This window comes from Harpegnathos saltator, unplaced genomic scaffold, assembly GCF_003227715.2.
Source record: "Harpegnathos saltator strain DR-91 unplaced genomic scaffold, Hsal_v8.6 scaffold845, whole genome shotgun sequence".
Classification (NCBI taxonomy): domain Eukaryota; kingdom Metazoa; phylum Arthropoda; class Insecta; order Hymenoptera; family Formicidae; genus Harpegnathos; species Harpegnathos saltator.
Genome location: NW_020230699.1, coordinates 318563 through 332219, shown reverse-complemented (window position 1 = coordinate 332219; position 13657 = coordinate 318563). Strand labels below are relative to the sequence as shown.

Genomic DNA, 13657 nt, shown 5'->3' with positions numbered 1-13657 from the left:
AATTAATCTAACTAAGTAAAGCTGCAGATACACATGAAAGAAGAAGCAAACTCACGGCTCGCGTTTACATCGCTCCGGGAGAATTGCATCGCGTCGCCTTGCCTGGCCAGCCGATAAAAGCTCCGACAGTAATTATTCCCACGAGACGTCGCAAAGATAGAAAGATAGTCAAAACAACGGGGTGGATCGTTAAGCGATCTCGCAAGTCGCGATGAGTCGTTGACTCGCTCTCTGAGGTTCCTCCGAAAGTCGTTATACGCCAACAGAAACTGTTATTCTCTCTTACATAAATTTATTACTCTCTTCTTCTTCTTCTTCTTCTACTATCCATGACGGTATATTACCCAGGAACCACACAGTTTCATTAAAACTTCACGCGGATGTGAACTTTCGAGATATGATATTGCGAAGACGCAGCCTTCATCTTCGAAGCACTCAGAATACATTCCCGTGGCGATTAATATTATTAATGTCGGGAGCGTATATACGACATCGTCGAATATAATATTCCCTGAGCAGCAAAAAACTCGTAGAATTCCAAGTATTTAATCTCTTTTGCGAGTGTTAAATCTCAACCGAAAACGATTTCTGCATATTCGCCGCGACGAGAAATTCATTGTCAACTTGCGATCGTAAAAAAATAGGAAAGAAAAAGAGAGAAAGAAAAACATCCCCGGTAACATAATTTCAGGTATTTTATGTTTAACAGGTTCATACTATTTTTAACGAGTTCCAGTGTGTTTACTTTTAGTACGAATACACGAACACCTACGTAATGCTTGCGAAATATCGTTGGACACGCGACGGCAATTTCGAGTTCCGCCGTAAGGAAAAGATCGCGAGAGATTTCCGTGATTTCACCCGTATAGCCATGCGCCTCTCTGGAAATTATACACATATATATTATTAATCCCTCTTTTTCAATGCAATATTCTATCAATAGCGCGCGCACACACACACATCTCATACGTTATATTAATTACATTCGTACGAATTATTGATAAGATCCTTTTTTCAATTTTTTTTCCATTATTTTGAGCAAACGAAGCGCATAAAGTGTAAAGAGCAAAAAAGAATAATTAAATATTCTTTGGTAAAAAGGAGAACAAATGTCCACTGTCGGATTTTTCTCGACGCATTTTGCATGTCCCCGATGAGAATACAATTACAAGCTCGCTTCGGTCCTCCGAGCCGTCAGTCGAATTTGACGCCGCTTCTCACGTGGTACAATATTTTACGCAGCGGCGAGGAAAAACTGTGAGAGGCGCGTAGGTGGGCTTCAACGGGAGGGCCGCCGGTGAGGTTGGAGTATGTCAAGATTTAATGGGCTCGCCGAGTGTCACACCTCTCGGGGCGACGTTTCATTTTCGAGCGGGCACGCGGCCCGCGTTCGATCGGCGCGCAGACGTGATTTTACAACACGGCGTTAACCCACCGCGATGCGCGATTCCGTGATCTCGGTGTAACTTGACGGATTACCTCGCCAAGTCGCGTTTACCTTGCGCGTTTACCTTCCAGCCGTGTCATCCTATTTTCCTGCGAGGCTCATTACTTCTCTTAAGCTCGGCGCTCGCAGCCGTCGGTTTTGTAAACACCGCGTCCCCGGATTACCGGGGACAATTTCGGGGCTTAAATGCGGCCGAATGCCGCCACAGCGAACGCCGAATGTGCGGGCGAGCCTGGGCGAGGCGGGACGAGCGACCCGGGCCGAATCGATCGCAATTAACGATCGTACGTTTGGCGACACCAGCCGTGCGAAGAATATCGCGTGAGAAAGACGATCACCTCACGGGATTGAAATAACGGCGGGAAATACTTTTTCTTTGCGTTAAAAAGAAAAAGTAAGGAAATTCTACGAAATTGCATTTCCCTCGACATCTCGTCGAAAGTTCTTTTCATTCATAGTCGAATATCATAGTCGAATATTTACGACAAATGTATCTGCAATTTGGCTCTTGTCGTTGTTATATATCGTTGTATTTTGCAATAACAACGCGTGTCACACTAGGTACGTCAATTCCACCGATCTGCGGATTTTGTTCTCCTTAGCCACCGAAGCCGGAGAATTCGAAGCAGTCGAGCTTGACCGTTGAAATTCTCAAACGAAGGAGAGAACCCGCGCGAGACGATTGTTTATCCGGGGGCAATCGCGGCCCTAATTGTGCCGGCCGACCGATTTATCTCTCGCGCACGTATTTTGCGTCGCCACGCAGCACCGCAGCGGAAATGCAGCTGGTTGCGGATTAATTTGCCCGACCCCTCGATCCAACCCTTTGCGCCGGCTTCCTCCGGTTCGGCTCTCGATCGCGGGAACCCGACATTTCAAATGGGATTCGGTTAACGTGCGGCTCACGAGGTAATGGACAGATGCCTGACCCGAAAGCACTCGCGAGCTCACCCCAAGTCGTCCCGCTCTCCGTCCGTAATTACGCTCCTCCAAGTCCACTTTGCGTCGTTTATCCAGCAGATTATGCCGGATACTTCCGAACACGCGCTGCAAAACCCGATGTCAGAACTCGCGTCCCTATGGCACTCGAGTCCTCCCTTACGGTACCTTATTATCAACAATATGTTGGAAACTTAAATTAAGATAATTGTATATCACGGTAGTCGTACAATAATTGCGGTCCGCGTAAGTGCGATTTGTTTTTTTTTTCACTTTTTTTTTTTTACATTAAACTGTTTTTGGAGACGACAGGATTGATATGCAGGGTGAGTCACACACAGTTAAATTTTAAAACACCCCTGTTGTTTCTTTGTATTAGAGGAAAATGCGGAAGGAATAAATCGTATGATTCGGAGGAATCGCTGACTACAATATTCATCCCTTTTCAACCATAAAATTTATTCCCTGCACGTTTGCCTCTGATGCAAAAAACAACGGAGATATTTCGGAATCTGATGTCAGGTGATTCAGCATCTGTATCTACGTTATTATGTATTTATTATCATAATTATTAATATAATCTGTGCAATTTTAAGAGAAACATATGAAATGGATGTATTTATATTTACAATATATAGTTGTATATTTGTATAATAAATTATATTTATTGTATAACAAGTGAATAATACATAATTTTTAATTTATATTGCAATCTATATAATTTGTATAATAAACATATCAACCCTTCGAGCGCACGCATCTGGCGGAGGATATCAAAGGCAGGTACGGGTGCAAGTTTGCATCACCGATCTTTGCCAATTATAACTCGACTTCGAATTAATTAGTTTTAATTTAGCTTTTGTTTTAATATAGAAGAGGAACATAAAATATTGTATGATGATATTATAAGAACGAAGGCCGATAAAAAACAACAAATATTTAAATATTCACACCCTTTTAATTATCCATCTAAATCTTCCTGAAAATCTTATATTTATTAATAAACAATTCAGTATTTCCTTAAATATGCACTGCAATTGGACCTCCGAAATATCACTTTCCTCTCGCGAATTTGCATTTAAATTTTTTATTTCGTTTATATTTCACTGAGAACTGATTTTTTAAGTACTTTTGAAAGACGATTATAAATCAACTGTTTACTTTTTCATTATTTTTTATCGACTTTTATATCATCGCGTAAGATTTCAAAAGTTCTTTTTTTATACTAGAAGAAGAACTAGGTTGAAGTGGATCAATTTGAATTACGAGTGTCGATGGTACAAACTCGCACCTGCGTGTCTTTGGTGTCCTGCGCCAGATGTGTGTGCGTTCGAAAGGTAAATCCCATAATCGCACAAAACTTGTTCCATACATTCTACATATTCTACACATTAAATACATCGATATCATATCTCGTTTATCTTACAATTATTACCGCCGCTCGCGTCATTAAAAATGTAACATTGCAATTATCCGGGTGCAAGGACCAATCAGGCTCCAGTGATATGATCGATAATATGGTTATTATTATTCCTCGAGAACGTTTAAGGAGAGACAGCCGATCACGGCTTTACTCGGGATACGTGTTTGAGCTCGAGAGCAATTCTCGAACGGTTCTCGAAAAGTTGCAAGAAGTTTCGCATCGGAAAGTTCCGACGCCGTATTAACGACGTGTTCGCGCAACATTTTACAACAAACGAGCTAGCGCCGGAATAGCTTCCTTGCGTCCGGCTTTGAATCCGAGTAATGAACTCCTCGGAATTTTTCCTTTGCCGTTCGCGCGACGTTTATTTTCGCGCTCCGTCGACCGCCACTGATTAACCTCCAACTCGTCGTGAAAAATCAGCGGCCGTCAAGAAGAAGCGGCGGCACGTCTCAGCACGCATATTAATTGTTGACTCTTCGGTTTCCTGCAGATGCTCGCACCGTTCCGTCGGCGCTCCAGCTCGCCTCGACGAAGCGCAGCGTCATAAACATCCCGGGGACTTCAAGGTGCGATGATTCGTGCGACGGGCCGAGCCTCGAAATTGCGGGAAGAATCTGACGGAAAGAAGTCGCAAATAGCCGTGGCTGGAGATCGATACTGCGACGCGAAATACGGTGAAAATTCCCGAGCTCGGGGGACCCACGTTCGCGAGCAGGAAGCGGCGAGAGGCGAGCGGCATCGTGTCGACCTTCTGCGAGATCGATGCTTGTAGATTTCGAAGCGTACCGCGGCATTTCGGTCCCTAGGAACGTGCCATCAAGAGCGGAGAAAGCCCGCGAAGACAACGACGACGACGACGACGACGACGACGACGACGACGACGACAAGGAAGAGAAGGAAGAGTACGATGACAGCGGCGACCGTCTGAACAGCCGGCGTCAGCATTCGCACGGAACACCACGAGGACAGCAGCCCGTAAAAATGAGCTTCTTCAACTCCCTGCAGGAGTACGTGACGAACAGCGTGAAGAGGTTCTCGTTTAGTCGCGAGGACTCGACTACCAGCGGGACCGGGAGGAGCAGCTCCACCGGAAGCGTCACCTCGACCACCACCACCGGCGGCGGCGCCGTTTCCCAGCAAGCCACGCCGCATGGCTTTCCCAAGGTAATGTGATTAAACCGGTGGCACCGTGAAGCGAGTGATTACGACGGCGTTATCGTGGGCTAATTTCATATTTATTTTCCGACATGGGATTTATTATTCTCGTCGCGTGACGCGCGGAAACTGCACGCGACGCTTCGACGTGTCAAATCGACATTGCGAGTCCGGGAATGTTGAATGGAGAATTGACACAGAAGAAAGAGACCAAGCGGGAGACGAACGAGACTGTACGCGGAGGAAATTTTTATCGAATGGTACGACGTACTGCACTGCCTCTCTAAGTGGAATATTATTCACACCGAGGCACAAATTTATATACCGCAGTAATTAATTAATAGCTTATCTAAATAACTTGACGGCGTAAAGATATTTTTATCATACATAAATAAAAATTACATGAAAAAATATACGTAAATAACAAATTTTTAGCATACATATACATAAATTTGTCATATTATTTTCGAATGTTCTGAATAAAAAAATAAATGTAAAAGTAAGATAAAAATACCAGTGCCGGGACGTGTTACTCAGGACGTTCTTATTCCTTTAGCCTTTAAATTCGAATATTTAACGAATATTTTTAACGAATATCGAATATTCGACATAGTTCGACACACAGAATATATATGTACGTATTGAATGTGAACGTATATTTTGTGATGTCGGAAGTTGAAATATTCGTATTGATACATTTTTACCGATGCAATTAATATTCATTGATACTTTTACTTTGCTTTCTCAGTGTACGAATATTAATGTCTCCCGGCGAAAAATTCGCTGCCTGTGCAGCAGATAGACGTGAATTTTTATTGAAAAAGTAAAAAAGGCAACAGGAAAATGGAGACCTCTCTCTCGCGCGCTCGAGCGATTATTCTCATTATATTGACCCACTACACGCTCGAACGGGCAATTTCCAGATAACTGCGGCGCGCGCTATTGAGAGGCAGGAAGCTCGTGCGATTAATACGACTCGTAATGTGTCTCATTGTTTAATTAGATCACACACATCGGTCGCGCCAGTTCGATAATCGGAGCGAGCGGTTTCGAACGCTCGGGATGACATTTGTCTTTCAGCCGCGCTCGCGCACGCGCACGGATACGCAAATTTTCCCCGCTAAAATGGCAGCGCGATAAATTACAACGCCGCGGTCGCAGCCAAAGGTCTAATTGCGCGGAGACTAAGATTAACTTCTCGCGAGCGGCACGAAATCGACCAAAGGACGGCCGTATTTTTTCTTGATTAAAGAAAGTGTGAAAGTCGAGTCTTTTTAAAGGGGACGTATCACGACGCCACCGCGCTGAGATGGACACGGTCGCTTTTGTTCGCGAGTTACGAGAAAGTTGATCTATTGATTGCAGTTGCGCGTCAGAGTCGATCGTAATTAACCGTCCGTTATGTTGGCGCTAATTCGCACGGACGTGAAACATTCATCGTCTCGCGCGACATCTCCGCGTCGCGACGCTTATCAATTTTTACTCGACGGGCCGTCGTTCGCGCAGTGAGAGCTAACCTGAGGTCCCCCCCCCTCCTTGTGCCCCCCGCGTTGGATAGTGGGGAAGTTTTAACGAAGTAAATTATCAATTATGACTTGGCAATTTTCTAATCGAAATTCATACATCACGATGCAGCGACGGGCACTCTGCTGTAATTTACGCGCGACACGCATTATTATGCAAACAAATCAAGGCAGATGTGATCGGCGATGCATCACTCCGCGGATACGCGTGTAATGACCCGTCGCTACAATTTTCAACGGGGCGAGGGGGGCCTCTCATTTTGGTCTGAAATGTACATTTATTAATTCTCGCGTCAATGCATAGAAATGGCCTGTCGATATTGCCGACGAGCAGGGGCGCTTTTGTTATTTTTTCCTCTCTTCATTTCTTTTTTGTCACGAAACAATGCATTTATCGGTATCGACTCGCGGATGAAAACGTGTATTAAATTTCACACGGAAACGAATGGACGGTCGCGGTATACCGTGTCGGAAAGAAAAATTCTCATTCTCTCGATCCCAACAACTGATTATCTTTTCGTGCTCTGCGATGCAGACAATCGTTTCTCTCGTTTCCCTTGGCCCGTTAATTTATCAAAGCTGGAGTATTGTCAGTAACAAAGCGATCGCAATCCTTCTCCCCGATGAGCTCCGCAACGCATCCGCTGTCCGATGTTGAAAATAATCAATCTTCCGGAAATTACGAGGCAACAAAATTCCTCCCGCGAATACAAATGCGTCGCGAAGCTCATCAACGAAAAAATATCGCAATCTCCCTGCCACTGACTGCAGCTCATTTGCATATTGTAGAATTCACAAATTAACTTTTTCGCATACATACGTCACATTTATTATTGTTGTTGTTATCGTGGTTATTATTATTTGCGAGATATACGTCGAGTTATTACCAGGGCCAAGCGCGTCGTCGAAATTATGAAAAAAACTAATTCACAACATTGATCAATTCGTCGGAATCCCGACGGAGTCCTTCGGACTCTGGTCCGTTATTTTTTTCCAGCCACTTGGCGGTCATCGCCATCGTCGTGGTCGTCGTGATCGTCGTCGTCTTGTTGCGACGAGACGTCTCTCAAGCGTTCCGCTTCTTTGCAGGTCGTACCGCCGCCAGGAACCGTCACGTCGTCGCACACGCGCTCGCTCTCGACACGTAGACGCACCCTCGAGTGCACTTCCACTCCGGGACTAACGGTGCATCCTGCGGCAGGAAGCGGCGCCACGTCGCCGAGAAGAGTCGGCTCCTTTCGCCGTAGCGGCGGATCCGACGATCGACCGCCTCTTCCGTCGTTCTGCCGTCGCAGACCATCTTGGCAGGAGTTCGACGTACAAGCCACTTCTGGGTAAGTAGCTAGGTAACGAGCGCGGGTACCGTTACGCCGTGCAGAGCAGTCACGCTTCCGGTTTTCCGCCGATTCTCCGCGTCCCAGATATACCGCCGCGGAAAATACGAGGCGCCATCATTTACGGTCTATTGTAAAGCGAAGTTTGCGGAGGAGAGATTTAATTCTTCCTTCAAAAGAAAGCGAAGGAAAGGAAGAAAATCGTGGGAGGCAGTCGTGATTAATAATAAAGTGACAGCGATAACGAGCCCCACAGTCGAATTAAACCGAAACGATCGGTAAGCGGTGTATAATTTCTCCGAAAAATTACGAAAATTCATGTCGGTGCATCTTATATTTTTAATTAATGTTGAATGAGACTAGGAGTAATAAATAATCATCATTTTCTCCCTCGCATTCTTTTTATCGCTTTTCAGAACCATGTCATTTTGACTACTCTGACAGCGACAGGTCATTAATCGTCGGTAGTTGTAGCGTTGACACATTGATTGTCGCGCAAATTACCGTTGATTGTGCAAGAGCCTAACTGATAGTCGAATCATCATAAATACGGCGAACAAATGCCATTCGAGATGCCATTCGTCTCGCTTCGGTGGCCTTTTACTGGCCGTGCAAACACAATTTTTCAGATGCATTTAATTATACTTAAAATATAATCCATAAATTACGTATAATTACACGTGTAATTATAATAATAATTATTAATACATTGAAATAATTATACATTTTAATTATATAATAATAACAATAATAATAATTATTATTATTATTAGTATTATTATTATACACGGTAGTATCATCATGCCGGTCATTAGCGATCACCGCGATATTCAGCATGTTATTATAAAATGCACCGTAAAATATATTATAAAATATATTATTTATAAAACTTCACGCAGAGAGAGAGAGAGAGAGAGAGAGAGAGAGAGAGAGAGAGAGAGAGAGAGAGAGAGACGAAGCGACCCAACGGTGCGTCTAACGTCTAATCCGATTATTTGCAAAGTAGCTCAAGTCAAGCTAGAAAACGCGGTGATGTTTAATTTACGATAACAGAGCGCACTGGCGATATGATCTGTCATTTTAACAAAGTTCCCGAGAATTCACGAGGCGCACTGTGCCAAGACAAATGCGACGATTCGCGCGATACGGCGCGTTGCGTCGGGGCGAATTATTAAGATTCGCGGGGCAGTTTTACAGACGAAGCGTCTCGTCGCGGCGAGCGTCTCGAGGACTCGCGAGGAGCTCGTCGACGGTGCACGGCGGCGTTTCGTCGCGCCAGCTGGAGCGAATAATTTCGCCTTTGGAATCATCGCGGCTGGGTACTCCCGGATGCCCTCGGTGCGTTCTCGAATAGCATTCACCATCGGATCTCCGCTAAGACAGCGCCCGAGCCGGCCATTCAGCGCTTTAATCCGGTTATGACGGCGCTATGCGCTAAGCTTTCCGGTAAACTACGTTCTTGTGTGCGTCGCTCGAAGGTCGCTCTGGTGGTTGGTTGCGCGGGATGTGTCGTGACGAAAACGCATTTCGATACGCCGGACGTTTTCTTGCCTCCGCGAGGAACTTCGCGTGTACGTCGCGAAATGCGAATGCACTTTTTTAATAAGGCCGCCGCGATGCATCGCGACTCCCCCGGTCTCGAATCGGTTCGTTGCATATGCATAAGCGCGCGGTTGGCCATTTAGCGCGAATTGTTAATCTCCCTCTTTAAAGTTTGCCCCCGTTTGCCTTTTCCCTTTCTCTTTCTCTTTGCCTTTTTCACTCTTCCATCTGGCCGGAGGCGAGCACTTTCGCCGACTTAGGTGTTTCCTCTCGCGTGACATTTCCATACGCGGTAAACTTGTGGAACTCCGTGAGAGAGAGAAAAAAGGAGAGAGAGAGAGAGAGAGAGAGAGAGAGAGGGGGGGGGAGGGAGGAGGGATTGCAACGCAAATGCAATATCACCAACGGTGCAATAGCGTGATTTTTATTGCAACGTGCTCTCTGTAAACCGATAGTCGCTCGGCGGACCTGGTATCATTTACATGCGGGAACAATAAACGATAATATCGTTTTTGTATACCGTTTCAAAATGTGCTGTTTTGTTTAAAGAGGCGCATGAAAAATGGTGAAGTGGACGCTATATGAAAGGTTTTATCTGGCCGACCTATTTTCTAAAACAAACAACCAAGCGTTATCTGTCTCTAAAATCTAAAAATATTTTATGTGCATTTTATATCTTTATATAGAAAAGCGCACACACACACACATACATCTGCATACTTAATGCCCGGAGTTACGAGAGGCTAGATATATTTATTTCAGAAAACGATTTCGCTTGAAATATTTATTACACGAAGTAGTCTAACGTATTCGCGCGTCGCACCTCGTAACGTCGAGTGGTAATAAAAGTGAACTGCTTTCACGTAAGATGCAATATTCATGAAAATCAGCAAACGCGACGGATACGTCGCGCGGATGAATGATCCAGGACGATTACGCGGGAGAACCTCGCCATTTTTATGTGACTGGCGAGAATAATAAACGTACCGACGTCGTCCCCGCTTCTGTTTCTTTGAACTTTATTACGGAGCCGGGGAGCGGCTTTGCCGACCTCTCGCGCAACGCAATCGCGTAAAGTTGACGTATTTACTCGCGTTCTTCAGCGCGAGTTTCCAAACTGCGCCACTGCGCGTCGCGTACGCTTTCCCGTGTCTTCTCTGCCTCGCGTGCCACGGCGACGCGCACCCCGCGAGAATAACTGAGGCGATTTATTCGCGGCGAGTATGAAAAATCGCAATCGTGTGACATCTAACGCGAAAGCCCGCTGATCCGCCCGCGCACGCCGCGCGGCCAAGAGCTTACGTCCGACCTCGTTCGTGTTGCCGAGACGAGTCGTCGAGAACAATGCAAAATGCCCCGGAAATCGTTCATTCGTAAAACAGCCGCGCGATTTGGCCGATAACGGTTGCCAGTCGTTAAATTTAATTGACATTCGGCGCCGAGACTCGCGACGAATGCATGGAAGCTTTTGTGCGGAGTGAATGTGCCTTACGCGGGCTTGGAAAACAATGCGTTTACCTGTCACCGTGTAACAAGTTGTTTTCCTTCAGTAACGACCTAGTGAGGACGTTGTAACATTATCTTTTGTTAGCGACAATGATAACGGGGTTACACTTTTTGATAACGCCAGCGAATGTAACGGTTATTTGGAACGTTTGTTACGTCGCGCGTGAAACAGCGCTCTGCTGGAAACATGAAAGAATTTAAAATATAGCGAGAAAGGTAATGGAAATTGCAACGACTCGCTACTTCTGAAAGTGTGGTAACGGTAACGATAATGGTGACGGGTTGCTTTCAAAGAGTAATTTGCAAAGAGTAACTTTCTCGAATCTGACAAGGAAGGTACGAAGAATAAATACTTTGTTCTAATCCAACGATGAGAGTCGTTTCGATCAGCAGAACACGAAGAAATTCTTCAAAATTTAGCGACAAAATGACGGAAATTGTAACGACTCGGACTGTTGGGATTTTGTAACTACAGTAATGATAATAAGTTGTTTTCACGAGGTAACTTTTCCAAAAGCCCAACGAAACGTGTAAAAAGAATAGATATATTTTTTTTTAACTCAACGATGTATGTAAAGCATCGTTCCGATCGTCCGAATAGATTCTCGAAAAATATACGAGCGTGTGTGTGTGGACACATAGGCGTATTTTTCAATTTAACACGCGTTTGTTTTGATCAAAACTGACTAGAGCTGTGTTCGGAAACCGTCACTCGGGTGCATCTGCCGCGTTGGTGTGAGAGAGACATAAAAATGAGATAAAGAAAGAGAGAGAGAGAGAGAGAGAGAGAGAGAGAGAGAGAGAGAGAGAGAGAGAGAGAGAGAGAGAGTATCCGAGTGATGTTTTCAAACGCAGCCTAGATACGATACATGAAAGGGATTTGGCACGATCGCCGCCAATTATATCGCGATATACTTGGGCACGAAATCGCGAATATATAAATAATACGAATAAAATAACATCGACGATCGATGCTGTTATGCCACAGCGATGCGCTACCAACTATCCCGCGGAAATTAAAATACTCATACGATTGCGCTTCATAAAGCCCCGGTGACAGGCGTTCCGAGCAAGGAAGAGGGAGGGAGTAAAGGAATCGCTCCTCTTTCCCGGGGACAGTTTCCCGATTTCATTTAGTTTCCAAATAGTCCCCTTTCGCCGTCAGAACCGCGTTTCGCCGTCGCCAGACGCTCGTTCCTTCGAGTCTAATTGGTCCGAATGATCTCTCATTTCTTTCCTGTTTTTCCACTTTTTATTTTAAATTCACGTCAATTATTCTTCCCACTTGTACCGTAAACGTTCGGCGCATGTTCCAAGTTACAAAGGCGAAGTTCTCTCGATGCGTGGCAGAGAGTAAAAAGAGAGAAATAAATAAATAAACAGATGTAGGCAGAGGGAGAGAGATCGTATTTATCTGACTGAATAAATATTTTCCGGCGGGCGAGTCGTATGAAAATAAACGTTTGCCTTGATGTGCGTGTGTGCGCGTGCGCACGGTAAAAAATTTCGGCGATTTTTTCCAAGCAACTCGCGCGAATGTGGGAACAACCTGTCCAGATGTTTGCCCCGAATCGCAGAACCATCCCTTCCATCAAAGGAGAAGGGACATATCGAAGCAAGCTCGGCCATTCGGTGACCTCAATTCGCCGGACGGGGCTCGCTGGGAGCGCGTAATCAAAGGCCGCTACCCTTTCAGCATGACATCCTTTGTACAAGCGTTCTCGGGGCCCGGGATCCCACGAAACTGACTTTAGATCAACAAAAGCCGCCCGTCATTCGCCGAATTCCAGAGTGCGCTCGTCCGACGAACGGCGATATCTGTCCTCCTATCGATGTGTGTCAGTGGCTTCACCCTGATCGGTCCTCTCATTGGGAAGAAATCACCGATAATATACGCTACAACGAGGCCCAGCACGGAAATCGATAATGTGATTTCACAACGCAATCCCGCCAAGTGCCTCTCAATTGCAAATTTTATCAAACTATTATCAAACTGGTGAGCCGCTGAAAAAGCCGCTAAAATTACGATCCGCGAGTGAAAGATCCAAGAAAATCTCGAATACGTTTAACATAAATGTGTGAATACAGTTATTGTGAAATATCTGTTCAATAACCAACCCTTTCATAATACATTGACCTCAACTTGATTCGCAAGTCGTTTTCCAGTTCGTTAAGTGAACTATTCGCAAAGTCAGATTTCATAATTTTTCTTCTTTCTCAGGTCCTACAAGAAGCGCACAGGGGGAAAATTATTTTTTTCTTTTACTAGGACGGATTATATATAGTTTTCTTCTTCTTTCACTTAATCAATATGACAGAGGATAATTAATTAATCAATATAGCCTCTTGATAACTCGTGAAATATGATAGCGAATCAGCGAGAAATAGCGAATTGATCGAAAACGAATGGAGTATTCTCGAGCTCCGAGCGCCACCGGTACGCAAAAATCACACTAATAATAGTCGACGAGATCGTTATTGATTAAGCAGCAACGATATGAACGAATTCAACAGTCACTATTTACCTCCCAGCTGAGCGTTAACGAAGATCACCCGTCGTGCTGAATAAAATGACGACGCGTCCCACAGCGAAACAACAAGCCGCCAGTGAGACGGGTGACGAAGTTAGACACAGCAGGTGTAACTTAATCAGCGCTGACGACGCTGACGATGGAGCACGAGTAGAGAGAAATAAACAATGGAAAGTGCATTACTTCGTAATGGAAGACGACATCAGTCTCACTTCAGCGATACAACGTTATTACGTTTCGTGCTTGCTCAGGAG

General features: G+C 45.0%; 1 protein-coding gene across 2 annotated transcripts in view; it reads left to right on the top strand.

Annotated features, from left to right (window-relative positions):
• Positions 1-13657, top strand: part of unc-13-4A (BAI1 associated protein 3) — a 95600-nt gene that overhangs the window by 35638 nt on the left and 46305 nt on the right. For both annotated transcript variants that reach the window (XM_011145192.3, XM_025307307.1), the window contains exons 2-3: positions 4303-4976; positions 7580-7824. In XM_011145192.3, coding sequence (XP_011143494.2) covers positions 4575-4976; positions 7580-7824 — 647 coding nt within the window. In that variant the 5' untranslated portion in view covers positions 4303-4574. The remainder of the gene's footprint in view (positions 1-4302; positions 4977-7579; positions 7825-13657) is intronic.